Raw genomic sequence first — 27,881 nt, 5'->3', positions numbered from 1 at the left:
ATTGAGGCAATCTCCATTATTATTACCTCCTCCTTCTCCTCCTAGTTGGCAAACAAACTGAAAGGGTGCATACTGCCACCTAGTGTTTGCTCAGAAGTATAATTTACTGGCAGATGACTCGGATGGAATCATGTGATCCTTCCGTAACCCATGGCAAGTCCCACCCTGTTGACTACTTTAAGAATGGTGGGGACAGAACATAGTTAGAGGACAAAAGTGTGACACCAATCCGGCCCCCGAGGACTGGAATTGCCCAGGCCTAATCTCTAACTACGTCCTGTCCCCATTTCTGCCTTCATGAAGACAAAGCCTGCAATAAATCTTGTGACTGCCTTATTTTGTATAATATACTAAATGAAATGGACTATATAATCAATTTCATCGGCTATCATATCAAACAACCTATATCAAAATACCAAATGTGAGGAAGAGTGGATGTAAGTTAGGCTAATGGGAGTGACGGTTATGTTCTGTCCTACTAACACAAGAGTGTGGGCTGGTGGGAGGAGCAATGCGATAAACCAATGGGACATGAATGGAATCACAACACAATGGGGTCAAATTATGTGAAATCTCCATAATGGGCGTCACCATTCAAAAACAAGCGGTTTACACTGAACCACAAGATCAACAAAAACAATCAAGAAAGAATAACAAAAGGCTTACCTTTTTCTGAGATTTTGAATGCAGTTAAAGGCTGGGAGGTCCGACCGCTGTCTTTAACCTTGGAGCTCTCTGAAGAACTATCCTCCTTGGACGACGGGGGGCTGCTGCCGAAAAACTTCTGGAGAGAGTCTGTTCCAAAGAGGAACTTGGGTGGGGACATCACCATCCTGGAGAGGTTGAGAGGGCTATGTGGCGTGCCAGTGGAGGACTTACAGTCAGGGGTGTGTAAAGTCTCATGATACAGCTCCGTCCGTTCTGTGGTGGTCTCCTCCAGGATGTCCACATCAGCTTGTCCACACACTGTTGTCCCCGTCGCTATTGCTTCCTCCTGAGTAAGGGTCTCACTGGAGGCTATTGGAGTGACCAGAATCTCATTCTCCTGGGCAGTTTTAGCCTGGTCAAATATATCTCTGAAGGAGTTAGCCACATCCTTCAGTTTGAATCTCACAGCTAACTGCTCAACATTTCCCTTAGTTACCTCGGCAAAGTCAATAGCGCTCCAGACCCAGGCCTTCTCAGCACCCTTCATGGGCTCCAACTTCATAGAAGGTGTGACCCAATGGTTGGCGCAGATTTTCAGGACTTGGTCTCTCCTCATGATGAGTCTGACTCGTTTGGTATCGCAGTTCTGCAGTATCTTGAGGTCTCCGATGCCCCTCTCCTTCCACTGGTTCAGGTCTTTGTCATAGCGATACAGCTTTGCCCTGTGGCTGAAACACACATTTTCATTCTCCTCTCCAGTGGAGATCTCCACCAGGTCTGGAAGGGGAACCACAGGCTCAAAGTACAGGCCGTCCCGCTCCTCCTCCTGGCTAATGTCCTGCTCCTCATCCACAGACACCCCGCTCTGGTTCATCTCGGCCAGCGACTTGGCGGGACTGACGACAGGCTGGAAGCTGAAGTTGAAGCCCTCTGTGGATTCTCCAAAGCAGAAGAGGTTCTTCCTGATTGGGCTGCTTGCCAGGGGTGAGGCGTAGACAGAGGTGTCAGCACTGTCGTCCAGAGCCTCCTCTCTCAGGTCATAGTTGTCCCATTCTAAGGTAGGGCCAGTGTTCTCTGCATGGGGCTTGATATTCAGACCAGAGGTGTTACTGGCTGTCGTGATGTTAGCTTGGCTGTCGTCCTCCTTGATCTTGGTTTTGTCATCGGTCAGGAAAGATTTAAGATCTTTCAGGCCAGACTTCATCTCCTCTGCCTTCTGGATGAGATGTGCAGTTCTGCCTGTGTCAACAAGCTTGTGAGGAGTCTGCAGTGGGATGTCTAACAGGAGCATCTGACACTCCTCAAACTTCAGCTTGAACTCCTCAGCCAGCTCAGGGGTTTTAAACTTGGCAGCGAGTTGCTCCAGTCTGGCATCTCCATCAGAGAAGTCATTAGCCAGCCACATCCAGGCCTTGTCGGAGCCAGCCAAGGGCTTCAGGTTCATGGTGGTGGTGATCCAGTGGTTGGCACACACCTTCAGGACCTGCTCTCTCCTCATCAGCACCCTGAGCCTGCCATTGGTGGCGTTCTTCAGGAACTTGAGGACCCCAACGCCCCTCTCCTTCCACTGGCTGATGTCTCCGTCAAACCTGAAGAGCTTCACTCTCTGGGAGTAGAGGGCCTGTTCGTCCTCCTCTCCTGTGACCAGGTCCACTTTCTCTGGCATCTGGACCACAGGCTCAAACTGGATATCGTCATTATCCTCTGTCTTGTATATGTCCTCTTCATCCTGGTCAGCTGAGGTGTCTGCCCTCTGGTTTGACTGAAGGGATGTGAATAGCTGCTCACCAGCGCGGGTGAAGCCTTTGAAATTGGAGTCAGTCTGACCAAACTGGAAGTCCCCTTGTGAGTTTTTAGCCAAGTCTGCAAAACTGAAGTCGTTGGGTTTGCCAGTGAAGAGGGGATTTTCATCCTGACCTGTCTTGTCCACTGACAGCACTGATGCATATACACTGACACCAGATTCTTTCTCTTTCTCTCTGTGCTGCTCTGCAATATTCTTCAGGAACATTGACACAGACCCTGAAGCAGGAGTCTGAGTTTCAGCTGGTAGCGTTTCCTTTGCAGTTTCCTGAGTGCCAAACTTAAAACCACCTGCTGGGATGGGCATGGTGAAAGAGAAGCCTGCAGCACTGGGGGTACTGCTTTCAGCCTGAGGGGTCTCAAACTTGAAGAATGCAGGGGAACTTTTATCAACTTTGCCTGTGCCAAACTGCAAAGAGCTGTCACCGTTGAAGTTCGCTTTAAACCCAGCGCCTGTGGGTTGAGTAGAGGCAGTCCGACACCCGAAGTTAAAGCTGAAGGATGAGCTGGAAGTGGCGGCTGTGGCTATGCTCTTAACATTGGGTTTGGGCATCTGACAGGAGACACATTGACTAGCAGAGTCGTTGTTTCTGACTAGACATGCGTCACAGTCCCACTCTCCCTCCTGCCTGGCAAACATGGCCCTAAGAGAGGAGCTGCTAGCATTGGGGTTGGGTGTCTGGCAGGAAACACACTTAGAGGCAGATGCATCATTCCTCACTAGACAAGTGTCACAGTCCCATTGTACATCCTTCCTTGAAAAAGCAGCACCAAAGTCTGACACTGTTGGCTTTGTTGTTGGTGCTACCTCTACTGTTGATTTTGCTGAAGGGTTAGGAGTTTGACAAGAAACACAACTGCTTGAAGAAGCCTCGTTTCTTACAACGCATGCATCACAGTCCCACTGCCCTGGTTTTTTGCTGAATTCGGCACCAAATCCAGACCGAGTTGAGAGGGTTGCCAAACCCGGGGCACCAAATGACATGGTTGAGGGCTTTGATTCTGCTGCTCCATCTACATCTGTTTTGGCTACAGGGTTTGGAGTTTGACAAGAAACACAACTGCTAGCAGACTCTTCATTTCTAACAAGACACGTGTCACACTCCCACTGCCCTGGTTTTTTGCCAAACTGTGCACCAAATCCAGACCCAATTGAGAGGGTTGCCAAAGCTGGGGCACCAGCAGCAGGTTTTCCTGAAGGGTTAGGAGTTTGACAAGAGAGACAACTGTTTGCAAATGCCTCATTTCTTAAAGCGCATGTATCACAGTCCCATTGCCCTGCCCTTTTGCTGAACTGCACACCAAATCCAGAGCCAAATGGCATGGTTGAGGGCTTTGATTCTGCTGCTACTTTTGTGGTTTCTTGCCTCTTTCCAAACTGGGCACCAAAACCAGCAGCAGGTATATAAGTGGTGCCACTGGTTCCAAACGTAAAGGAGGAGGGTATCTGAGCTCCAAAAGACCCAAATCCTTTTCCAATAGATCCTGCGCTGCTGGTATCTTTTGACGAGTCAGCTCCAAATCCAAAAGTAAATCCTCCCACTGAAGCTGCCCCACTAGTAAAGCCTTTGATGTCAGTAGCCGGTGCGCTGTCTGGCTTTGATGGGGCATTAGGGTTGGCAGTCTGGCAGGCAACACACTGCATAACTTTAGCTGCATTTCTTACACAGCACACATCGCAGTCCCACTCCCCGTACTTCTTTGCAAACTGGGCAGCAAAGTTTGTCGCCAATGGAGCAGAGAGTTTAGGAAAATTATTTTTCCTATATGACTGATCTAGCTGCTTTTCTGGAGATTTGAGAACGATCTTCTGAGCCTCTTCAAACTTTGTCTTGAAGAGCAATGCCTCGTCTTCCGTTTTGTACCGGATGGCCAGTTGCTCAGTCCTTGGTTCCTCATCCGCATAATCAACGGCATTCCAGACCCAGGACTTGTCAGATCCAGCATTTGGTTTCAGGAGCATATCTGGCGTGATGTAGTGGTTAGCGCAGATCTTCAGAACCTGCTCCCTCCTCATCAGCAGACGCACTTTTCCTGATCTATTGTGCTTTAGGATTTTGACTAAGCCGATACCTCTCTCTCTCCACTCTTTTGTCTCCGCATCGAATCTGAACAGCTTGGCCCTGTTACAGAACATCTCCTCCTCTTCCTCCTCTCCAGTCTTCACGTCTACTTTGTCAGGGAGGGGCACAATAGGCTCAAAGTGAGGCCCATCCTCGTCCTCCTCCACATGAGTGCTGTCGTTATTGCTCTCCGCTCCCTTCTCCTCCTTCGCTGTGTTTGCTAGCCCAAATACCGGCGGGGTTACATCAGTGAAACTAAATGGCTGGTCAATTTTTCCAAACAGGTTTGGTTTGTCCTGGATCTGGATTGTGTCAGCAAAGGAGAACCCAGACGCACTTTTAGGGCCAAAGGTAAAAATCCCTCCCTGACTAGGAGGCTCTTGGGGCTTCCCCTCTGAGGGACCCTCAGATTTGGTTGGAATGTCTGATGTCAGAAGACCCAACAGGCTCTCATTGTTTTTGGACTTGAAGGTGAAGTCCCCGTCATTGGATTTAAAGTTGGAGTTGAATTTAAAGGCAGCGGATGATGGGGTGGACTGGGCGACTATTCCAGCACCAAAGCTAGGCAACTTAGGAGGCTCAGCAGGGATCGGCTGGCCAAAAGAGATCTGCCCAAAGCCCACAGGCTTCCCCTCGATGCTCTTTGGTGGTTGGACAGGTACAATGGAGGGCTTGGTGAAGTAGCCAGGCTCTGGGAGGGGAGGGTTTGTGGTGGGCTGCGAGTGGCCGTAGTATTCCTCACTGTATGGGGAGAGTAGACTGGTTGCTGGTGACTCGAAGCGGAGAGGGGCGCCGAAGACCTGATCTTGAGGAGGGTAGATGCAGGCTGGTGTTGACTGCAGGGGAGGAGTGTTAGTGGGCTGCTGGTAGGCATACATGTGCTGCTGGGGTGGCAGGCGGTTGATTCCATACACAGGAGCCTGAGACACAAGAGAAAGAAAAATGTACTCAAACTAAAACCTGTGCATTTCATATTTGCCACTGAAAAGTAGGGCTGGGCGATATCAAATTAAGTCAATTAATTCCAATGTATGTTTTTGCGCAATATTTCAAATACCTGTATTGCAAGAATCAAGGTTTTTTGTATTTTGCCTTTTTATAAACATTAATGTATTTTTTGTCTCGTCTCCTTTGCTCCTTCTGTGCACCTTCCAATTGACAACAGAGATCTGTATATAATGACGAGATGTACGTTTCCGCCCTAACAATGGGAGTTGTTGTCACCAAGGCAGGAAGGCATGTGACAAGCTTAGGTCCACAATAAGCCCATAGAAACGCATTTGGGTTATTTTGAACAGACTTTGCCTCTTCCTCTGCTTTACACAGAATCACAGGCATATACGCCAAGCCCCTCACGAAAACAAAGATGAGAGATCACTTCTTCCTCTCTGACGAGCAGTTTTAACTCACTATTTGCATTTGACGTCTGGTCCAACAGAATCGGTCATATGGACACCGAAACACATTGAGAAATGATTTTACCGTAATAGAGATGTTAAAACGAGAGTAGCCTATCAATGACCATTGATTCTGGAAAATGAATGCTCAGTTTGTCGCATGTGGCATTGCGGTATCAAGTACCACTAGCAGCATTTTAGCCACATACTTTTATACTAGCTGTCTAGTCTGTGTTTTATAAATGTGTAATAAGCATAAAACACAATTGTATAAAGAAATTTCAACTTGTTCTCATTCTGAGAATTTAGGTAGGCCACTCGATTTCAATATCTGAACAAAGTGGACAAGTGATAAGGGAATTAATATGCTTAATGGTAATGACTAAAAATATTCCACCCTGAAACCATATAATTGTATGAAATGTATTAGAATCATAAAACTATAATCTGATGACGTGTGTAGTTTTAGTCAGAATTAGAACAAGGACCTTTTGTTCCTTTTTAGTAGGTAAGCAGGGTGCAAGTGTGAAACAAATGATAAGAGGAGCTGTCGACAGACGAGTTGTACTACTGTGTTCCTTGCAGGACATTCTGTCTCCACCCGTGGAGGGGAGAAACTGTTAGGCTTGCAGAAAATTATGAAACATGTTGCAGATTAAAGAAACAATGTATCTGTGTAGTGGAAAAACAGACTGTCTGAGCAAGGCGTAGCTTAAGATTTGAACTTGTTTGTGTGAAGGTATATGCGTAAGGAGCCAGTATAAAATGGATGTTTTTGTATTGTGGACTTTAGAACGTTCTCTGAATAAACTGTACTAGCCTTTTGCATAAAGCTGAGTCTTTGCCTAATTATTATTAAACCCATGGTCTTACAAACCTCGGCGATTGGTCAAAGCTATTGATTAATAGTTATTATCATTGGGATTGAAAATTCTCCTGACAACAAGCTAACATGCTGTTCAAACAGTTGGAGACGGACAGAAGGGTGTGTTGATAACAATCCAACTGTTCTGCCTTCTTAGCTAGAAAATAGATCCAGGTTAGCTCAAATTTAAATATAAAGATTAGCTAGCTAGTCACTAGCATATGGGCTTGTGCTTGAGATTAATTATGAGACCTTTATTCATTTTCTATAGCCTAATGCCTGCTATAAGAAGTTAGTCATTATTAGTGAATGTGCATTATGCATGGTTCTGGTTAGACAGATCCGTGATTACAAAAAGGCAGGTTAAATCATTTTGATAAAAATATTACATTATTAGTGGGTCTTATTTTTATTTTATTTAAATAGGCAAGTCAGTTACAAATTCTTACTTACAATGACGGTCTACACTGGCCACACCCAGACGACGCTGGGTCAAATGTGCACCGCCCTATGGGACTCCCAATCACGGACAGTTGTGATGCAGCCTGGATTCGAACTAGGGACTGTAGTGATGCCTCAAGCACTGAGATGCAGTGCCTTAGACCGCGTCACCACTTATGATTGTGGAAGCCCTATATTTATCCGAGGTATAACTTCACAAGCCCTGAATTCATTCGATTATTTCTGACTGTTTGAAATGCAGTCTTTGACCCTTTAACTGTACAGAGCTTACTTAGAGAACTTTTTATTTTATATACGTACTAGTCAAATGTTTGGACACGTACTCATTCCAGGGTCTTTATTTTGAATATTTTCTACATTTTAGAATAATATTTTATATTTAAGATTCTTCAAAGTAGCCAACCTTTGCCTTCATGACAGCTTTGCACACGCTTGACATTCTCTCAACCAGCTTCATGAGGTAGTCACATGGAATGCATTTAAATTAACAGGTGTGCCTTGTTAATTTGTGGAATTTCTATCCTTCTTAATGAGTTTGAGCAAATCAATTGTGTTTCTTCAAGTGCGGTCGCAAAAACCATCAAGCGCTATAATGAATCTGTCTTTCATGAGGACCGCCACAGGAAGGGAAGACCCAAAGTAACCTCTGCTGCAGCGTCAGAAATTGCAGACCAAATAAATGCTTCAGAGTTCAAGTAAAAGACACATCTCAACATCAACTGTTCAGAGGAGACCGCATGAATCAGGCCTTCATGGCCGAACTGCTGCAAAGAAACCACTACCAAAGGACCAATAAAAAGAAGAGACTTGATTGGGCCAAGAAACACGAGCAATGGATATTAGACTGGTGGAAATCTGTTCTTTGGTCTGATGAGTCTAAATTTGAGATCTTTGGTTCCAACCGCCATGTCTTTGTGAGACGCAGGGTAGGTGAACGGATATCCGCATGTGTGGTTCCCACCGTGAAGCATGGAGGTGGTGTGAGGGTGCTTCGCTGGTGATACTGTCAGTGATGTATTTAGAATTCAAGGCACACTTAACCAGCATGGCTACCACAGCATCCTGCAGCGATACACCATCCTATCTGGTTTGCGCTTATGGGGACTATCATTTGTTTTACAACAGGACAATGACCCAACACACCTTCAGACTGTTTAAGGGCTATTTGACCAAGAAGGAGAGTGATGAGTGATGCATCAGATGACCTGGCCTCCACAACCACCCAACCTCAACCCAATTGAGATGGTTTGGGATGAGCTGGAATGCAGAGTGAAGGAAAAGCAGCCAACAAGTGCTCAGCATATGTGGGAACTCCTTCAAGACTGTTGGAAAAGCATTCCAGGTGAAGTTGGTTGAGAGAATGCCAAGTGTGCAAAGCTGTCATCAGGACAAAGGGTGGCTACTTTGAAGAATCTCAAACCCCTTTTTTGGTTACTACATGATTCCATATGTGTTATTTCATAGTTTTGATGTCTTCACTATTATTCTACAATGTAGAAAATAGTCTAAAAAAATAAAAAATAAAAAACTTGAATGAGTAGATGTGTCAAAAATTCAAGATATGAATTTTTAGGCCATATCGCCCAGCACTACTGAAAATACTATCCCACTTTAAGTAACTAAACCATTCTCAATTCTTAAAGAATCGCAAGGTATAAACACATACCTTTGTTGGGGTAACATTGGCTGCCGTACGAAGGAGATACTGTCCGGCGTTATAAGCAGGCGATTGATTGTAATACATAGAGGGTGCCTGTGTGGTGGCAACTGTAAACAAAAAGAGGAAAGAGGGTATAATCAACATTCATAATTGAATATCCTAGAAACATTGCTATTTCAGTATTCCTTATAACGCACAGTCAAACTACACAACTCAGTTGTGTACTGTGTTCCTACCAGTGAGGGGTGCTCCATGGAAGGTCTGTGCTGGGGGGTAGCCCTCCTGCATGCTCTCAGCCCCGTACCCATCTCCATACATTCTTTGGTGGGGTGACGCCATGCTGTCTGATGAGTGATGCCTCAGGTCATGGACCTCATTCTGCAACACAACCACACAGCACTTATCAACACAGAAACCATACATTAACATCTTAATTAATACACACACTTGACATGGCTAACATCCATCTACCATATCCTCAAAAACAATGAATCCAGGGGCTGACCTTGAGGCTCTCCACCTGCTGGCAGAGCATCTGCAGGAGGGACTTCTGGTCCTCCGCCCAATGAGGTGGCGTCTTTGGTGAAATCTGGAAATGGAGGATAATTTTTTCCACCCCATAAAGATATTTCAAATATTTATGCGAGAAAAACAACCTGTAGAGTAAATCTGTGTGCATGTATGTCCATGTTTGAAAAATAGGAAGAGCAACTGTCTCACATATGTATATAAGTCAACATTTATAATTAAAAGTACCAGGTGTCTTTTGGAGGGAGAGGCCAAGCTCTTGCTGGGGGAGGGGGTTAATGGGGCGAATCTGACACAAGAGATTGAAGCAGCAGGCTTAGTAAACTGAAGGCTGGAGTGGACCGGTCCGCCGTCCTCCTCTTCATCCATCGCTTCTCCACTCTCCTCCAGCTGCTGTTTCACATCGTTCAGGAGATCCATCACCTCCTCCATCGACACGGGCAGCTGGGTCATAACAGTGAATACGGTTGAATGTCATGTCATGCTTCCAACTCTTAAACTTTTGATTATATGAAGGTAACTGTAGCCTACTGTTCAGATGGGTTAAATGGAAACTCAAATCTGGACACTAACTGTAGGCCTATAACCTCTCACATAGCCTTAATATTAACTGCAGCAGAATTAAGCATTTCTTGCAGTAAAATGATACACAAAATGTAGGCAACATTTTTACTCGGGAAGAGGAGTGGAGAAATATTATTTCTTTCTTCCAGCATCTTGAGAGAATGCGAATGCTCAGTTAAATATCATCGGTAGAGGTGCCATCTTTATCTTTTTGTTGTTGTTGAGTTATTGCATTTTCTCAGATGTCAACTAGATTGAAGCATTCATTCTATCGATTTATTCTGGTGAGCAAGGGTTTATTTAATCTTCTAGGGCAACATTTAATGACAGAAGAGAAGCTGCATGTATTTAATTATAGAGAAGATGACTAACAAATAGCCTACCAAAATGTCATAAATTATTAGTAGAAACGTATCAAAATCATGCAACAAAAAAATCATACAACTCTATCAAAGAATGGTTCTGTGGTCTTTGACTATAGCCTATAGCGCATATTCTATATTTGTGGGTTAGGGTCGGGTGCAGGCCTCAGATTTAGCAATTGCGGGCAAGTGAACAAATAGCTGACCCGCGCACCACTAGTGTGTGTGTCTAACCTTATCCATGTCGTCAGCGTTGGCGTTGTAGATCTTGGACAGGTAAGTTCTGAACTTCCTGAGGAACATGATGCACCTGTCCTGTGTCTCCTCCACCCCGCTACCGGCCTCCTCAGACAGACGCTGGAAGATCTACAAAACACAGAGATATATCAAAAGACAATTCATAACAAACACATTCTGTATGGGAAAACAGAAAAATGCTGGCAGAATTTTTTACTGGGAGCTGCACTTAAAAGCATGGTGATAAAGTGCAGGTGACAGACTCCAAGACCAAGGTCGAGCAGTGAACCCGTCACTACATTACCCTAGCTAGGTGCCAGTTAGACGAGATGTTGTTGATGGTCTCCAGGGTAGCGATAGCCTCCTCTGTCCTCCCCTCGATGTCCAGGAGGGTCGCAAATGCTATCTTGGCCTCCTCCTCAAAGCCCTTCACTGATGGGATCTGCGATGAACACAAAATCCAATGAAAATAGAGCAATGCATACATTAAAACTGGTCTTGTCAATTTTCCAGCTTGGCAACAGTGATTACATGGCGCCGGAGTAAATAGCGGCCGTTTTACAGGCTCCTGACCAATTTTGCTATTTAGTGTCTTTTTTTGTCCTAATCTGAACTTTTTCTGTACATAATGTTTCCACCATTGTTTCCTATGACCGAAAAAAGCTTCTGAACATGAGAACAGCTATCACTAACCTCCATTTGGACGAGGACTTCTACTTCAATGAGTCGGATGCAAAAGAAATATGGATTATCCCGGACCAGGCCCTGATCCACGACACTCGTATAGAGGCTGGCACGCGAGCACCCTGGTGAGACTGTTTCTACTATCCTATCAACAGGACATTAAGAACTGTAAAATACTATGCTTCTTGGAGTCACAGCTGAACAAGGATATGGATAATATAAAGCTACCTGGTTTTTCAATGCATCGACAGTACAGAACGGCAGATCCAGGGTGGTGGTGGTGCGTCTCTTTATTAACAACAGCTGGTGCACAATCTCAAATAATAAGGAAGTATTGATGTTCTGCTCACCTGAGTTAGTGTAACTCATGATAAGCTGTAGACCATACTATTTACCAAGAGTATTCATCTGTATTTTTCATAGTTGTATTTACTGCCACAAACCGATGCTGGCACTAAGACCGCACTCAACAAGCTGTATACGGCCATAAGAAAACAAGAAAATGCTCATCCAGAGGCGGCGTTTCTAGTGGTCAGTGATTATTTTTACCCCTTTTTCGTGATATCCAATTGGTAGTTACAGTCTTGTCCCATTGCTGCAACTACCCTACGGACTCGTGAGAGGCGAAGGTCGAGAGCCATGCGTCCTTGGAAAAACACATCCCTGCCAAGCCACACTGCTCGCTTAACCCGGAAGCCAGCCGCACCACTGTGTCGGAGGAAACACCGTCCAACTGCAGGAGCCCGGCGCACCTCAAGAAGTCGCTAGAGCACGATGGGACAAGGAAATCCCGGCCAGCCAAACCCTGCCCTAAACCGGACGACGCTGGGCCCTGCGACGAACTATCAAACAGGCAAAGCGTCAATACAGGACTATGATCAAATCCTATTACACCAGCTCTGACACTTGTCGGATGTGGCAGGGCTTGCAAACTATCACGGAATAGAACGGGAGACCCAGCCGAGAGCTGCCCAGTGACACCAGCCTACCAAATGACCTAAATGCCATCTATGCTCGCGTCGAGGCAAGCAACACTGTCCATGTGTGAGAGAACCAGCTGTTCCAGAAGACTATGATCACTCTCTCCGTAGCCGATGTGAGTAAGACTTTTAAACAGGTTAACATTCACAAGGCCGCAGGGCCAGACGGATTACCAGGATGCATACTCAGAGCATGCACTGACCAGCTGTAACCTGTCTAAATGACTATCACCCTGTAGCACTCACATCTGCATCTATTAGGGATCCCAATTAGCTGTTGCCAAGGCAACAGCTATACTTCCTGGGGTCCAAACACATCAAGTCAATTACATTACATATAAAACAAAAAATAAAACAGTACATCATATAACATTATTATACCACTACAAATCTACAATACTCAGCAAAAACATATCCTCCTCATGGACTGCACCAGATTTGCCAGTTCTTGCTGTGAGATGTTACCCCACTCTTCCACCAAGGCACCTGCAAGTTCCCGGACATTTCTGGGGGGAATGGCCCTAGCCCTAACCCTCTGATCCAACAGGTCCCAGACGTGCTCAATGGGATTGAGATCCGGGCTCTTCGCTGTCCATGGCAGAACACTGACATTCCTGTCTTGCAGGAAATCACGCACAGAACAAGCAGTATGGCTGGTGGCATTGTCATGCTGGAGGGTCATGTCAGGATGAGCCTGCAGGAAGGTTATCACATGAGGGAGGAGGATGTCTTCCCTGTAACGCACAGCGTTGAGATTGCCTGCAATGACAAGCTCAGCCCGATGATGCTGTGACACACCGCCCCAGACTATGACGGACACTCACCTCCAAATCGATCTCGCGCCAGAGTACAGGCCTCGGTGTAACACTCATTCCTTCGACGATAAAGACAAAACCGCGACTTGTCAGTGAAGAGCACTTTTGCCAGTCCTGTCTGGTCCAGCGACGGTGGGTTTCTGCCCATAGGCGACATTGTTGTTGGATATGTCTGGTGAGCACCTGCCTTACAACAGGCCTACAAGCCCTCAGTCCAGCCTCTCTCAACCTATTGCGGACAGTCTGTCCACTGATGGAGGGATTGTGCGTTCCTGGTGTAATTTGGGCAGTTGTTGTTGCCATCCTGTACCTCTCCCGCAGGTGTGATGTTCGGATGTACCGATCCTGTGCAGGTGTTGTTGTGACACGTGGTCTGCCACTGCAAGGACGATCAGCTGTCCGTCCTGTAGTGCTGTCTTAGGTGTCTCACAGTACGGACATCGCAATTTATTGCCCTGGCTACATCTGCAGGCCTCATGCCTCCTTGCAGCATGCCTAAGGCACGTTCACGCAGATTAGCAGGGACCCTGGACATCTTTCTTTTGGTGTTTTTCAGAGTCAGTAGAAAGGCCTCTTTAGTGTCCTAAGTTTTCTTAACTGTGACCTTAATTGCCTACCGTCTGTAAACTATTAGTGTCTTAACGACCATTCCACAGGTGCATGTTCATTAATTGTTTATGGTTCATTGAACAAGCATAGAAAACAGTGTTTAAAACCCTTTACAATGAAGATCTGTGCAGTTATTTGAATTTTACGAATTATCTTTGAAAGACAGGGTCCGGAAAAAGGGACGTTTATTTTTTGCTGAGTTTATGTATGTATGAAAGTGAGATTGACTTCATCCCTGCTTGTATTTATGGGAGGTATTGACATGTTGAATGCACCCGAGCTGTCTGTTTGAACTGCTGGAGCACAGCTCGGACACCCATGCATACCCCACAAGACATGCCACAAGACATTCACAGTCCCCAAGTCCAGAACAGACTATGGAAGGAGCACAATACTAAATAGAGCCATGACTACATGGAAATCTATTCCACATCAAGCAACTGACGCAAGCAGTAAAATTAGATTTAAAAAACAGATTAAAAAGACACCTTATGGAACAGCGGGGACTGTAAAGCAACACAAGGCAGACACATGCATACACACACGATAACATATACACACACGTACACATGGATTTTGTACTGTATATATGTGATAGTGGTGGAGTAGGGGCCTGAGGGCACACAGTCTGAATGTATTGTAATGTTTTTAAAATTGTATAAACAGTCTGAATTTTGCTGGAACCTAGGAAGAGTAGCTGCTGCCGGGACCCATAATAAATACAAATATATATCCTGATTGCCTAGTCACTTTTAACCCTACCCACATGTACTGTGTACACAGTGTATTACCTCAATTACCCCGTACCCCTGCTCAGTGACTCGGTACGGGTACTCCTGGTATATAGCCTCGTTATTGTTTTTACTGTGTTACCATTTCCCTTTTTATTTAGCAAATACTTGTCTTACTTTTTAACTCCGCATTGTTGTGAATGGGCTCGTAAGTCGGCATTTCACTGTAAAGTCTACACCTGTTGGATTCGGCGCATGTAACCAATAAAATGTAATATCAAAAGTCTACACACATGCCAATGCTTTAACTCAGCAGACTAACAGTGTTGGTCAGAGAAGCAGCTGTGGTGGTAGCTCACCTCTATGTCTCTAGAGGGGAAGTGTATGAACAGGGGGTCCAGGGATCCAGGGATGCCACGTCTCCTCTTGATCTTGTCCAGCAGGGGGAGCACCACGTTCCAGTAGTGAACACTCCGCCTTATGCACTCGTGGGCGTAGTATGAGTTCACACCAAACCCCTGGGAATTACATCAGAACAGATGTTTAATCCAAACGCAGAAATGTAATTTCTTCAAAATCATTCATTTTTACTAAGGACACCTCGTTCAGAGTCGCATTCTCACAGTTATTTCGTTTTACATAGTTATATAAAAGAGATTTTGTAGAATTTTCTCGCTAGTCCGAGAGTTATAAATAATCATACAAAGTTATAAATACTATTGAGTAAATGCGGAGGTAAACATTTCAGACAGACACCTAGCACATATGATCAAATCAAATCCAATTTTTTTATTTGTCACATACACATGGTTAGCAGATGTTAATGCGAGTGTAGCGAAATGCTTGTGCTTCTAGTTCCGGCAATGCAGTAATAACCAACGAGTAATCTAACCTAACAATTACCTTATACACACAGTGTAAAGGGATGAAGAATATGTACATAAAAATATATGAATGAGTGATGGTACAGAACGGCATAGGCAAGATGCAGTAGATGGTACAGAGTACAGTATATACATATGAGATGAGTAATGTATGGTATGTAAACATTATATTAAGTGGCATTGTTTAAAGTGGCTAGTGATACATTTTTCACATCAATTTTTCCATTATTAAAGTGGCTGGAGTTGAGTCTGTATGTTGGCAGCAGCCACTCAATGTTAGTGGTGGCTGTTTAACAGTCTGATGTCCTTGAGATAGGGACCGAGAGACTGAAAAACAGCTTCTCCTTTGATGCACCTGTACTGACCTCGCCTTCTGGATGATAGCGGGGTGAACAGGCAGTGGCTCAGGTGGTTGTTGTCCTTGATGATCTTTATGGCCTTCCTGTGACATCGGGTGGTGTAGGTGTCCTGGAGGGCAGGTAGTTTGCCCCCAGTGATGCGTTGTGCAGACCTCACTATCCTCTGGAGAGCCTTACGGTTGTGGGCGGAGCAGTTGCCGTACCAGGCGGTGATACAGCCCGACAGGATGCTCTCGATAGTGCATCTGTAAAAGTTTGTGAGTATTTTTGGTAACAAGCTGAATTTCTTCAGCCTCCTGAGGTTGAAGTGGCGCTGCTGCGCCGCCTTCACCACGCTGTCTGTGTGGTTGGACCAATTCAGTTTGTACGTGATGTGTACGCCGAGGAACTTAAAACTTTCTACCCTCTCCACTACTGTCCCGTCGATGTGGATAGGGGGGTGCTCCCTCTGCTGTTTCCTGAAGTCCACGATCATCTCCTTTGTTTTGTTGACGTTGAGTGTGAGGTTATTTTCCTGACACCACACTCTGAGGGCCCTCACCTCCTCCCTGTAGGCCGTCTCGTCGTTGTTGGTAATCAAGCCTACCACTGTAGTGTCGTCTGCAAACTTGATGATTGAGTTGGAGGCGTGCATGGCCACGCAGTCATGGGTGAACAGGGAGTACAGGAGAGGGCTCAGAACGCACCCTTGTGGGGCCCCAGTGTTGAGGATCAGCGGGGTGGAGATGTTGTTACCTACCCTCACCATCAGGAAGTACAGTACCCAGTTGCACAGGGCGGGGTCGAGACCCAGGGTCTCGAGCTTGATGACGAGTTTGAAGGGTACTATGGCGTTAAATGCTGAGCTGTAGTCAATGAACAGCATTTTACATAGGTATTCCTCTTGTGCAGATGGGTTAGGGCAGTGTGCAGTGAGGTTACGATTGCGTCGTCTATGGACCTATTGGGGCGGTAAGCAAATTGGAGTGGGTCTAGGGCGTCAGGTAGAGTGGAGGTGATAGTGTCAGGTAGAGTGGAGTCTCTCAAAGCACTTCATGATGACGGAAGTGAGTGCTACGGGGCGGTAGTCGTTTAGCTCAGTTACCTTAGCTTTCTTGTGAACAGGAACAATGGTAGCCCTCTTGAAGCATGTGGGAACCGCAGACTGGGATAAGGACAGATTGAATATGTCCGTAAACACACCAGCCAGCTGGTCTGCGCATGCTCTGAGGACGCGGCTGGGGATGCCGTCTGGGCCTGCAGCCTTGCGAGAGTTAACACGTTTAAATGTTTTACTGACGTCGGCTGCAGTGAAGGAGAGTCCGCAGGTTTTGGTAGCGGGCCGTGTCAGTGGCACTGTATTGTCCTCAAAGCGAGCAAAGAAGTTGTTTAGTCTGTCTGGGAGCAAGACATCCTGGTCCGCGACGGGGCTGGTTTCTTTTTGTAATCCGTGATTGACTGTAGACCCTGCCACATACCTCTCGTGTCTGAGCTGTTGAATTGCGACTCTACTTTGTCTCTATACTGACGCTTAGCTTGTTTGATTGCGGAGGGAATAGCTACACTGTTTGTATTCGGTCATGTTTCCGGTCACCTTGCCCTGATTAAAAGCAGTGGTTCGCGCTTTCAGTTTCGCGCGAATGCTGCCATCAATCCACGGTTTCTGGTTTGGGAATGTTTTAATAGTTGCTGTGGGTACGACATCGCCGATGCACTTGCTAATAAACTCGCTCACCAAATCAGCGTATTCGTCAATGTTGTTGTTTGACGCAATGCGGAACATATCCCAGTCCACGTGATTGAAGCAATCTTGAAGCGTGGAATCAGATTGGTCGGACCAGCGTTGAACAGACCTGAGCACGGGAGCTTCCTGTTTTAGTCTCTGTCTATAGGCTGGAAGCAACAAAATGGAGTCGTGGTCAGCTTTTCCGAAAGGAGGGTGGGGGAGGGCCTTATATGCGTCACGGAAGTTAGAATAACAATGATCCAGGGTTTTACCAGCCCTGTAAGCACAATCGATATGCTGATAGAATTTAGGGAGTCTTGTTTTCAGATTAGCCTTGTTAAAATCCCCAGCTACAATGAATGCAGCCTCAGGATATGTGGTTTCCAGTTTACATAGAGTCAAATAAAGTTCGTTCAGGGCTATCGATGTGTCTGCTTGGGGGGGAATATATGCGGCTGTGATTTTAATCTAAGAGAATTCTCTTGGTAGATAATGCGGTCGACATTTGATTGTGAGGAATTCTAAGTCAGGTGAACAGAAGGACTTGAGTTCCTGTATGTTGTTATGATCACACCACGTCTCGTTAATCATAAGGCATAGTGTGTGTAGTGTGTGACAGAAAAAGGCAGGTGTCTCATCTGGCTGAGGTGTGTGTACCGCTGAGCTGAGGTGCTGGGCCCAGTGTATGGGCATGGCTGGTTGAAGGCCATGTTTCTCTCCGGCTCGCAAGGTGCTTAGTCCATGTTGAACCGTCATCCTCAGTTTGGCTGACATGCCAGGCCTACAAACACAGATACACAGAGAGTATTATACATACAGGCCCGCAGACAGAAGCAGAACCATAGTCATGTTAACCACAGAGCCATCAGTCAGCTTGACTTCTCCATCCTGGGCCTTTACATTTTAACGCTGACCTTATATCAGATCTAGTGGTAACACTTTACTTCAAAACCATGTCATAATAGTTGACAAATTGTCATAACCTGTCATATTGTCATAACACTGTCATGACCCATACATTTAGACCTGTTGTGACATATTGCATTATTTTATAGCTGTTATGACACCTACATAGGAGTGTCAAAACCCACATTTATTCAAATGTGTTTTTTCCCTGCCAAGAAGTTTCCTTTTGTTTGAAAGTTTTTTTTTTTAAAGTCCTTTGTTGTTGAAATGAATTCTTTACAGTCATGTTTTCCCCCCCATCATATTTTAAATAACTTGTAGAAAATACACTTCATGCCACTGTCATAAAGCATTGTGACCATCCTGTGTCACATTACTTGGACTAAGAAAAAGCACTGACACTGTCATGAAGCATTATGACCATCATAATCATATAAGCCAGATAGGCCTATCACGTACATGCCCTTATGTCAGTAGTCAGTCAAAAAGAGGGTGTCCTGTCCTGCTCCTAAAATCTGCTACTGCATTCATCCCATTCATCAGAAACAGAGCATTGGGGTAGGGGTGAACAATTAAAATAATTTAATATGGTGAATTTCATACTGTTGACAAGTTGGCTATAGTGTAATGGAATGTTTTGCCTTATTTGGAAGGTTGAGACTCTTATGTAGGTGTCATAACCAGCCATAAAAATAACGCAATATGTCACAACAGCTCTAAAAAACAAAAATATAAAAATGCAACATTTTCAACTAAATAAATTCATTAGGCCCTAATCTCTGGATTTCACATGACTGGGTAGGGGCGTAGCCATGGGTGAGCATAGGCCCATCCACTTGGGAGCCAGGCCCAGCCAATCACAATGAGTTTCCCCCCCACAAAAGGGCTTTATTACAGACAGAAAAACTCAGTTTCATCAGCTGTCCGGGTGACTGGTCTCAGAAGTGAAGAAGCCGGATGTGGAGGGTCCTGGGATGGCGTGGTTACATGTAGTGAGATCGGTTAGACGTACTGCCAAATTCTCTAAAACGACGTTGGAGGTGACTTACGGTAGAGAAACTAACATTAAATTATCTGGCAACAACTCTGGTGGACATTCCTGCAGTCAGCATGCCAATTGCACGCTCCATCAAAACTTGAGACATCGGTAGCATTGTGTTGTGTGACCAAACGGCACATTTTAGAGTGGCCTTTTATTGTCCCCAGCAGAAGGTGCACCTGTGTAATGATCATGCTGTTTAATCAGCTTCTTGATAATCAATCCACCTGAAGGGTGTGGCATATCTTGGCAAAGAAGAAATGCTCACTAACAGGGATGTAAACAGATTATTGCACAAAATTTGAGAGAAATACGATTTCTGGGATCTTTTATTTCAGCTCATGAAACCAACACTTTACATGTTGCGCTTATATTTTTGTTCAGGATAGAGATATATAGACAACCCCTTGGGTTGTGCCGTGGCGGAGATCTTTGTGGGCTATACTCGGCCTTGTCTCAGGATGGTAAGTTGGTGGTTGAAGTTATCCCTCTAGTGGTGTGGGGGCTGTGCTTTGGCAAAGTGGGTGGGGTTATATCCTGCCTGTTTGGCCCTGTCCGGGGGCGGGGCCACAGTGTCTGCTGACCCCTCCTGTCTCAGCCTCCAGTATTTATGCTGCAATAGTTTGTGTCGGGGGGCTAGGGTCAGTCTGTTATATCTGGAGTATTTCTCCTGTCTTATCCGGTGTCCTGTGTGAATTTAAGTATGCTCTCTCCAATTCTCTCTTTCTCTCTCTCGGAGGACCTGAGCCCTAGGACCATGCCTCAGGACTACCTGGCGTTATGACTCCTTGCTGTCCCCAGTACACTTGGCCGTGTTGCTGCTCCAGTTTCAACTGTTCTGCCTGCGGCTATGGAACCCTGACCTGTTCACCGTACGTGCTACCTGTCCCAGACCTGCTGTTTTCAACTCTCTAGAGACATCAGGAGCGGTAGAGATACTCTCAATGATCAGCTATGAAAAGCCAACTGACATTTACTCCTGAAGTGCTGACTTGCTGCACCCTCGACAACTACTGTGATTATTATTATTTGACCATGCTGGTCATTTATGAACTTTTTGAACATCTTGGCCATGTTCTGTTATAATCTCCACCCGGCACAGCCAGAACACGACGGGCCACCCCTCATAGCCTGGTTCCTCTCTAAATTTCTTCCTAGGTTTTGGCCTCTCTAGGGAGTTTTTCCAAGCCACCGTGCTTCTACACCTGCATTGCTTGCTGTTTGGGGTTTTAGGTTGGGTTTCTGTACAGCACTTTGATATATCAGCTGATGTAAGAAGGGCTATATAAATCAATTTTATTTGAGATATATAGTACCAGACAAACGTTTGGACACACCTACTTATTCAAGGGTTTTTCTTTATTTGGACTATTTTCTATATTGTAGAATAATAGTGAAGACAAAAAAACTATGAAATAACACATATGGAACAAACACAGTGTTAAACCAATCAAAATATATTTTATATTTCAGATTCTTCAAAGTAGACACCCTTTGCCTTGCCATTCTCGCAATCAGCTTCATGAGGTAGTCACCTGGAATGCACTTCAATTAACAGGTGTGCCTTGTTAAAAGTTCATTTGTGGAATTTATTTTCTTCTTAATGCATTTGAGCCAATCAGTTGTGTTGTGACATGGTAGGGGTGGTATACAGAAGACAGCCCTATTTGGTAAAATACCAAGTCTATTTTATGGCAAGAACAGCTCAAATAAGCAAAGAGAAACAACAGTCCATCATTACTTTAAGACATGAAGGTCAGTCAATTTGGAAAATTTCAAGAACTTTGAAATTTTCTTCAAGTGCAGTCGCAAAAACCGTCAAGCGCTATGATGAAACTAGCTCTCATGAGGACCGCCACAGGAAAGGAAGACCCAGAGTTACCTCTGCTGCAGAGGACAAGTTCATTAGTTACCAGCCTCAGAAATTGCAGCCCAAATAAATGCTTCAGTTCAAGTAACAGACACATCTCAACATCAACTGTTAAGAGGAGAATGCGTTAATCAGGCCTTCATGGTCAATTGCTGCAAAGAAACCACTAATAAAGGACACCAGTAAGAAGAAGAGACTTGCTTGGGCCAAGAAACACGAGCAATGGACATTAGACTGGTGGAAATCTGTTCTTTGGTCTGATGAGGTCAAATATGAGATTTTTGGTTCCAAATGCCATGTCTTTGTGAGACGCAGAGTAGGTGAAAGGATGATCTCCGCATGTGTGGATCCCGCTGTGAAGCATGGAGGTGGTGGAGTGATGGTGCTTTGCTGGTGACACGGTCAGTGATTTATTTAGAATTCAAGGCACACTTAACCAGCATGGCTACCACAGCATCCTGCAGCGATACGCCATCCCATCTGGTTAGGACTTATTGGGACTATCATTTGTTTTTCAACAGGACAATGACCCAACATACCACCAGGCTGTGTAAGGGCTATTTGACCAAGAAGGAGAGTGATGGGGTGCTGCATCAGATGACCTTGCCTCCACAATCACCCAACCTCAACCCAATTGAGAGATGGTTTGGGATGATTTGGATCGCAGAGTGAAGGAAAAGCAGCCAACAAGTGCTCAGCATATGTGGGAACTCCTTCAAGACTGTTGGAAAAGCATTCCAGGTGAAGCTGGTTGAGAGAATGCCAAGAGTGCACAAAGCTGTAATCAAGGCAAAGGGTGGCTACTTTGAAAAATCTCAAACCACTTTTTTGGTTAATACATGATTCCATATGTGTTACTTCATAGTTTTGATGTCTTCACTATTATTCTACAACATAGGAAAAAAATTAAATAAAGAAAAGCCCTTGAATGAGTAGGTGTTCAAACTTTTGACTGGTACTGTATATGTCATGACAGTGTTATGACGCTGGGTGTCAAGTAAAGTGTTACCGACATATAATATCAGTGATCAGTTCAAGTGAGGGAAGGAGGGAGGGAGGGAGCCTGGGTAATTTTTACAGAGCTTGTTTGTGTAGTCCCGTGTGGCTCAGTTGGTAGAGGATGGCAGTATGAAAAAAAAGCTGAAAATATATGTGTCACTCTGGAAAAGAGTGTCTGCTTAATTACTATAATGTAAAATGTAGTAAAACACTTGATTTCAGACAACTATCACATAACTACAGAGATTATAACCCATCGTGACTCACGCAGCTCGTTTGTGTATGAGCCTGTAGACTGCGTCCCACCAGTCCCTCTGTCTGTCTGTGAAGAGGAGGTGGAGGAGGGGCAGGGGCAGGCAGCGGGGCTCGTGTTGACCAGTAGAACTGATCCTGGCCCTTTCCTGGAGCTGGGTGTGACTGCACCACACCACCCCACACAGGAACACCTAGACAGGAGAGAGAGAGAGGAGGGAATCACCCCAGTGTATTGTTAGAAGAACCCAAACAAGTTCATTGCATTAGTTCTTAGTGCATTACAGGTCATTGTATGAATGAAAAATTAAGCAAAAGGAAACCATCAATGATATGATACGAAGGACAGTATTAAGATTGTTATAAGGCCGTAACTGAACAGCATAGATATTGTTAGTGCTGAGCGAATAACCAATATTTGTTATTTTCCTGTTTTTAAACAACTAATTGACCGAGGTCGTTCAATTATTTGAATTCCATTTCGTTCCGTTTTTTTCTGAGCTCTATGCGCACATTGCGCTGCAGTTTCTCTAGAGATAAATCAGGTCTAGCCCAAAATGTGCGATGTAGTAGGGAGTTGTAGTTTCCAACAGGCCAATGTTCTACATAGTTTAGTGCAGAAAACGTGATAATTAACTACAATAACCATAATCCATCGTGCAGCTAGTTGTCGGCCTGTGTGTTTTACGCCTGCTACGTAAGGGAAAGAAGAATGCGCGACCAAGAAGTTATTCCAAGAGAGCAGTTTCTTCATGAGGGAGTACCTGAAAATACATGATCTAAGTGATTGATAGTTGGTATTCAGCCGTCATAAAAGTATGCCTTATTTACTTCGAAGAACTCCTAAAAATAGTGATTTTGTCAGACATCAGCTCTATAGAGATGAGATGACTTGAAATAAAGTAATCAAATAAAACAAATGTAATATACACAACTGAAATATTTTATTAAAGTGATGTGAATAACTGATGGTTAATATGTAGTCATGGGCAGTCACTACCATCATGGGACTTTTATTAATAGTTTTATTCTGTGATACAGCATTCAACCCACATAATGCATAGTGCATTTAATGTTAAAAATAATCCAACCCAAAATCAAAAATGATAATTATTTTGTAATAATCTAACCGGAACAACCCCAAAGAGCACTAAATCACTCAGGACTAGATACTGTAGAGCCACCCCGACCACACCCACCTCCAGGTCTAGCAGGCAGATGGACTCTGGTGTGTTGGTGTCCAGTTTGGAGGTCTCCAGGTTGAGCCTGGGGAACAGCTGTTTGAGCCAGTCCCTCAGAGCAGGCCTCTGGGCCAAGAGAGACCATTGGAGGCCCAGCCAACACAGCTGCTGGAGGTCCCCACCATGGAGCTGGATGGAGCCTGGAGACAAAAAAGTTAGAGATCTTATGTGTGAGATCAACTGGGCTCCTGTTGTGTAGAGCCACACACACGCATCATACCGTTATCCCATTTGGTGAGGTCAGATATCTCTGGAGCCTGTGTGTTGATGGAGCGGATGTCATCGTTGCCAATGAAGGAAGTCCCGGCCGGAGCCAGAGGCCCAAACAAAAGCTCAAACAAAGCGTCCTGACCACTACGGTTCCCAAACGCCTCCACCACCTCTCTGACAAAGGTGTGTGTCTCGGGCTTGAGGTTGAGCAGCATGTGTCCAGCCTGGCTCTTTCGGTCACTGGCCAGTAGCTCCAGAGGCTGAGGAGGAGACTGCTCCCGTTTAGACACCTTGCTCTTTGGCCTGGGGACCTAAATATGAAAAGTAGGAAGAATGAAAATAAGAAATTGGATACACAGGGACTGTTATTTACTACAAAGCCTCTAGCTTGTGTGTGTTACCTGGTAGGCCAGCAGATAGCAGAGAACAGACAGATCGATGACAGCCCGCCACTGCTGTTCTCTCTCCTGAGCCATCTTCAGCAGCAGAGTGCCAGCATGCAGGTACAGATGTCCCCTCATCTCCACATAGACCCCAGACAGATCTTCTGTTACACTGCCCTCTGCCTTCTTCAGGCCCTGCATCGCACAGTCAAAACTACACAGAGAGAGAAATTAGGTTAAATACTCACACACACAGTGCTACAATCTAATAGGACTCTACGGAGTGGTGCTCTAATGAAGGAGCTCTGTTGGTAGACTAGTACAGCATTCACATGTCCCTGCCTAGCCTAGATGTGACAAACACACCTCCAGAGGGCCTGGATGCTAGGCTGCAGTCCTTTCCCCTGCAGAGTCAGTCTCAGCAGGCTGCAGTGGGCCAAAAGTAGCTCTCTCTGCTGATGTTGACTCATCTTCTCATTGGATGAAACACTGGGCTGGGCTAGGGATTCCTGAGAAACACACAATTCACCACTTTACCATTGTACATGTAATTCCATAAGAACATAATTGTATTTTGTGAGCATCCTGCTGACCTGTAGAGTATGTACTACAGTAGAGTACCAGTCCAAGCTGGATCTAAGCAGGCCTCTCTTCTCTGTGGCCAGACAGTGTTTGACAGCCTCCTCCAGCCTGCCATCGGAGGAGAACAACTGAACCAGCTTGATGTTGATATGGGAATCGCCAGGCCTCACAGCCAGCTCTGCCTGCAGTAGGTCAAACAACTGGTTCCATCCCTGCTGGCCCTGTTGATTCAGTAGGTGCTCCTAGAGGGAGAGTTAAGTAAAGCAAGGATTTTTTTAAACAGTTGTTTCTAGCCCCCATGCCCATCTGCTGCTAAACAACTGCTCCTACGGGGAGAGAGAGTGTGGAGGGCATATGCATTAAACAGCTGCCAGCTCAACAGGCACTCCTGGCAAGGGGGTGAGTGGTGCGGGTAGTGATCATGTGTCAACCCAGTGCCACAGTTTGTAAACAATCCTCCAGTCACAATGCAGTCAGACTTTAGCCTTGACCCACTATTTTAGGTTAGGCAAACCATTTTAAACAACCTAAAAATAATTTTAATACAGGAAATCAATAATGTGTTAGAGCTCTTACCTTGAGGTTGAAGACAGCAAGGTGTCCAGGCAGCAGCTTGGCAGCTTTCTCCACCCAGAACTCTGCTCTGTTGTCTCTCTCGGTCTTACTGACCAGCAGCTCAGCCACCTTCAAAACCAGGTCCCTCTGGGGTGGGTTCAGGTCCACAGACCGCTGGACGGACAAACACACACAATTAAAGACCAGAAAGCTGGGCAGTATGGGCTAAAACTGCATCAGAATGAGAATGAGTTGCCAATTCCTTATATAATTGTGTTCTATGCTTATTGCATTACATTTATAAAACACACTCTATAGTTAGTATAATAGTATTTGGCTAAAATGCTGCTAGCAGTACTGCAATGCCATGCGCAACAAACAGCATTCATTTTCCAGAATGAATGTTCATTGATACTCCTGTTAAGTAACATCTGCTCTGCGAGCAATTTGAAGAGTTGAGACATAAAAAGGGTATCATTAGAAAGGCTAACTTCTCTATTACAGTAAAATAATGTCTCTGTTTCAGTGTCCATATGACTGTTTCTGTTGGACCAAACCTCAAATGCAAATAGTGAGTTGAAACCGCTTGTCAGAGAGGAAAAAGTGATCTCTCATCTTTGTTGTTGTGAGTGGCAGGGGGAGGGGCTTGGTGTGTGAAAACAGAGAGAAAGAGGCAAAGAGAGAGGTTTCACTTTCGCCAAAATCTGTCCAAAATCTGTCCTCCCTCCTTTGGGACAACAACTCCCATTGTTAGGGAAGAGACATGAGCATGTCGTCATTATATACAAATCACTGGTTTAAGTGGGAAGGTGCACACAGCACAGAAGGAGCAAAGGAGACAAGACCAAAAAGACATGAGAACAAGCGGACATAAACGCTCATAAAAAGGAGAATTAAAAACATTTCTTGCAAAACAGGCATTTGGAATATCACGCTAAAACAATAATTTGATATATTCCCTAGCACTAATCACATACACAACTGGCATAGTTGTTTCTTCAAAAACAAATCAATCATATCAAACTGGATGACTGCCAAAGCCTAAAGGACAGGGTAAAATAATACTATAGCAATAGTATGTAAGTGAGCAACTGAGAAGGATCTTACCTTGTAACATCCTATGGCCTTGTTGATATCTCCTTCCCTCTCATAAAGTTTGCCCAGGAACTTGTGTGCTTTGGGGTCTCTTTCCGCCACCTTCAAATATGCTGATACATGTCTAACAGAGGGGACCAGGCATTCAGAACCACAATACACACAAAAACGGCATCGTTACCCACTTCAATGTCAACAATGTCTGCGTTGGTTGTGTTCAGGGCTTACCTTTTAGCAAGTTCATACTCCTTAGCCTCGAAGTATAATCTAGCAAATAAAAATCCTTTAATTGGTATCTGTGGAAAGATCATATAGGCCTAATTTAAAGTAAGGTTACACTCTTGGTTATAATAACTAGATCGCTAACGTTACAGATTACATACATATGACATCTTTAGTTAGCTAAAAATGGTAGCTAGTTAGCTGGATCCATTCAAGTATACATTGTTAACTATGTACAAATCAAGTAAGAAAGGTAATGATGGCTCTTTTCCAACGGATCGTAGGAAGAGTGACAGAGCCATAACTTTAGCTAGTTAGCCGGCAAAAAGCAAGCTGATGGACAGGTTTCAAAAGCTAGCAAGCCCTGCTGCCCGCATTTTCAACGAGGAAGTGTTCCTTGCGATGGATTAACTTGAGGTGTCCCAGTTCCCATTTTAGTTAGCCACGATAGTTAGCCAAATTGATCCGTTAGCTACTTATTGTTTCAAAGTTAGTCTATTAATAGTATTTTGATAGCTACGTTCAATGCTTAATGTACTATTAGCTGTAATAGCTACCAGCTAGGTGTAGCTAAATGCCAGGCCAAGATGGCAGTAGCAGTTAGCTTAGCCTAGCTAGCTAGGTAGTATACGCAGGCTGAAGAGCTGGTTGGGGCCGGGTTTGACTCACCTCTTTGAGTGAAGGAGAGGAACTCTCTACTGAATAAATATATTCGTCCACTTCGGCCTTATTTCGCCGCATGGCTGTGTAAAGCGTATTTTCTTATAATTCAAAACTAAAATTGCATAGAGTGACAAAACTCATCCGGAAAAAGCAGGAATCGTAAATATTTCCCCCACTGCTTAGCTAATTAGCCATGTCTCCCCGCTTCTGCCACGAGAACGTCAAATGCAAGCGGTAGTCACGTGGTACAAAACGTAATTGAACCATGACCTGTGATTGGTCGATACATAGCCGATACGTTTTGAAAACGCACATTTTAACGCAGTAAAAAAAGAAACGTCCTCTCACTGTCAACTGCGTTTATTTTCAGAAAACTTATCATGTGTAAATATTTGTATGAACATAACAAGATTCAACAACTGAGACATAAACTGAACAAGTTCCACAGACATGTGGCTAACATAAATGGAATAATGTGTCCCTGAACAAAGGGGGGGGTGGGCAAAAT

The 27,881-nt window shown here is 44.8% G+C and overlaps 1 protein-coding gene across 3 annotated transcripts in view; it reads right to left on the bottom strand.

The window, feature by feature from the left end:
• LOC139538812 (E3 SUMO-protein ligase RanBP2-like) overlaps window positions 1-27,599 on the bottom strand; it is a 36,306-nt gene extending 8,707 nt beyond the window's left edge. For all 3 annotated transcript variants that reach the window (XM_071341276.1, XM_071341277.1, XM_071341278.1), the window contains exons 1-19: window positions 27,380-27,599; window positions 26,717-26,784; window positions 26,501-26,612; window positions 25,415-25,567; window positions 24,850-25,080; window positions 24,623-24,765; window positions 24,275-24,470; window positions 23,884-24,184; window positions 23,622-23,803; window positions 22,438-22,616; window positions 18,014-18,137; window positions 14,768-14,926; window positions 10,894-11,031; window positions 10,587-10,718; window positions 9,655-9,870; window positions 9,404-9,487; window positions 9,135-9,276; window positions 8,905-9,005; window positions 667-5,434 (exon numbers count right to left, since the gene is read on the bottom strand). In XM_071341276.1, coding sequence (XP_071197377.1) covers window positions 667-5,434; window positions 8,905-9,005; window positions 9,135-9,276; window positions 9,404-9,487; window positions 9,655-9,870; window positions 10,587-10,718; window positions 10,894-11,031; window positions 14,768-14,926; window positions 18,014-18,137; window positions 22,438-22,616; window positions 23,622-23,803; window positions 23,884-24,184; window positions 24,275-24,470; window positions 24,623-24,765; window positions 24,850-25,080; window positions 25,415-25,567; window positions 26,501-26,612; window positions 26,717-26,784; window positions 27,380-27,451 — 7,501 coding nt within the window. In that variant the 5' untranslated portion in view covers window positions 27,452-27,599. The remainder of the gene's footprint in view (window positions 1-666; window positions 5,435-8,904; window positions 9,006-9,134; window positions 9,277-9,403; window positions 9,488-9,654; window positions 9,871-10,586; window positions 10,719-10,893; window positions 11,032-14,767; window positions 14,927-18,013; window positions 18,138-22,437; window positions 22,617-23,621; window positions 23,804-23,883; window positions 24,185-24,274; window positions 24,471-24,622; window positions 24,766-24,849; window positions 25,081-25,414; window positions 25,568-26,500; window positions 26,613-26,716; window positions 26,785-27,379) is intronic.
• Between the last annotated feature and the right edge of the window lie 282 nt (window positions 27,600-27,881).

The sequence above is a fragment of the Salvelinus alpinus genome, chromosome 14 (genome assembly GCF_045679555.1).
Source record: "Salvelinus alpinus chromosome 14, SLU_Salpinus.1, whole genome shotgun sequence".
Taxonomy (NCBI): domain Eukaryota; kingdom Metazoa; phylum Chordata; class Actinopteri; order Salmoniformes; family Salmonidae; genus Salvelinus; species Salvelinus alpinus.
The sequence above is the reverse complement of the archived record's forward strand: the minus strand, read 5'-3'. Positions and strand labels throughout refer to the sequence as shown.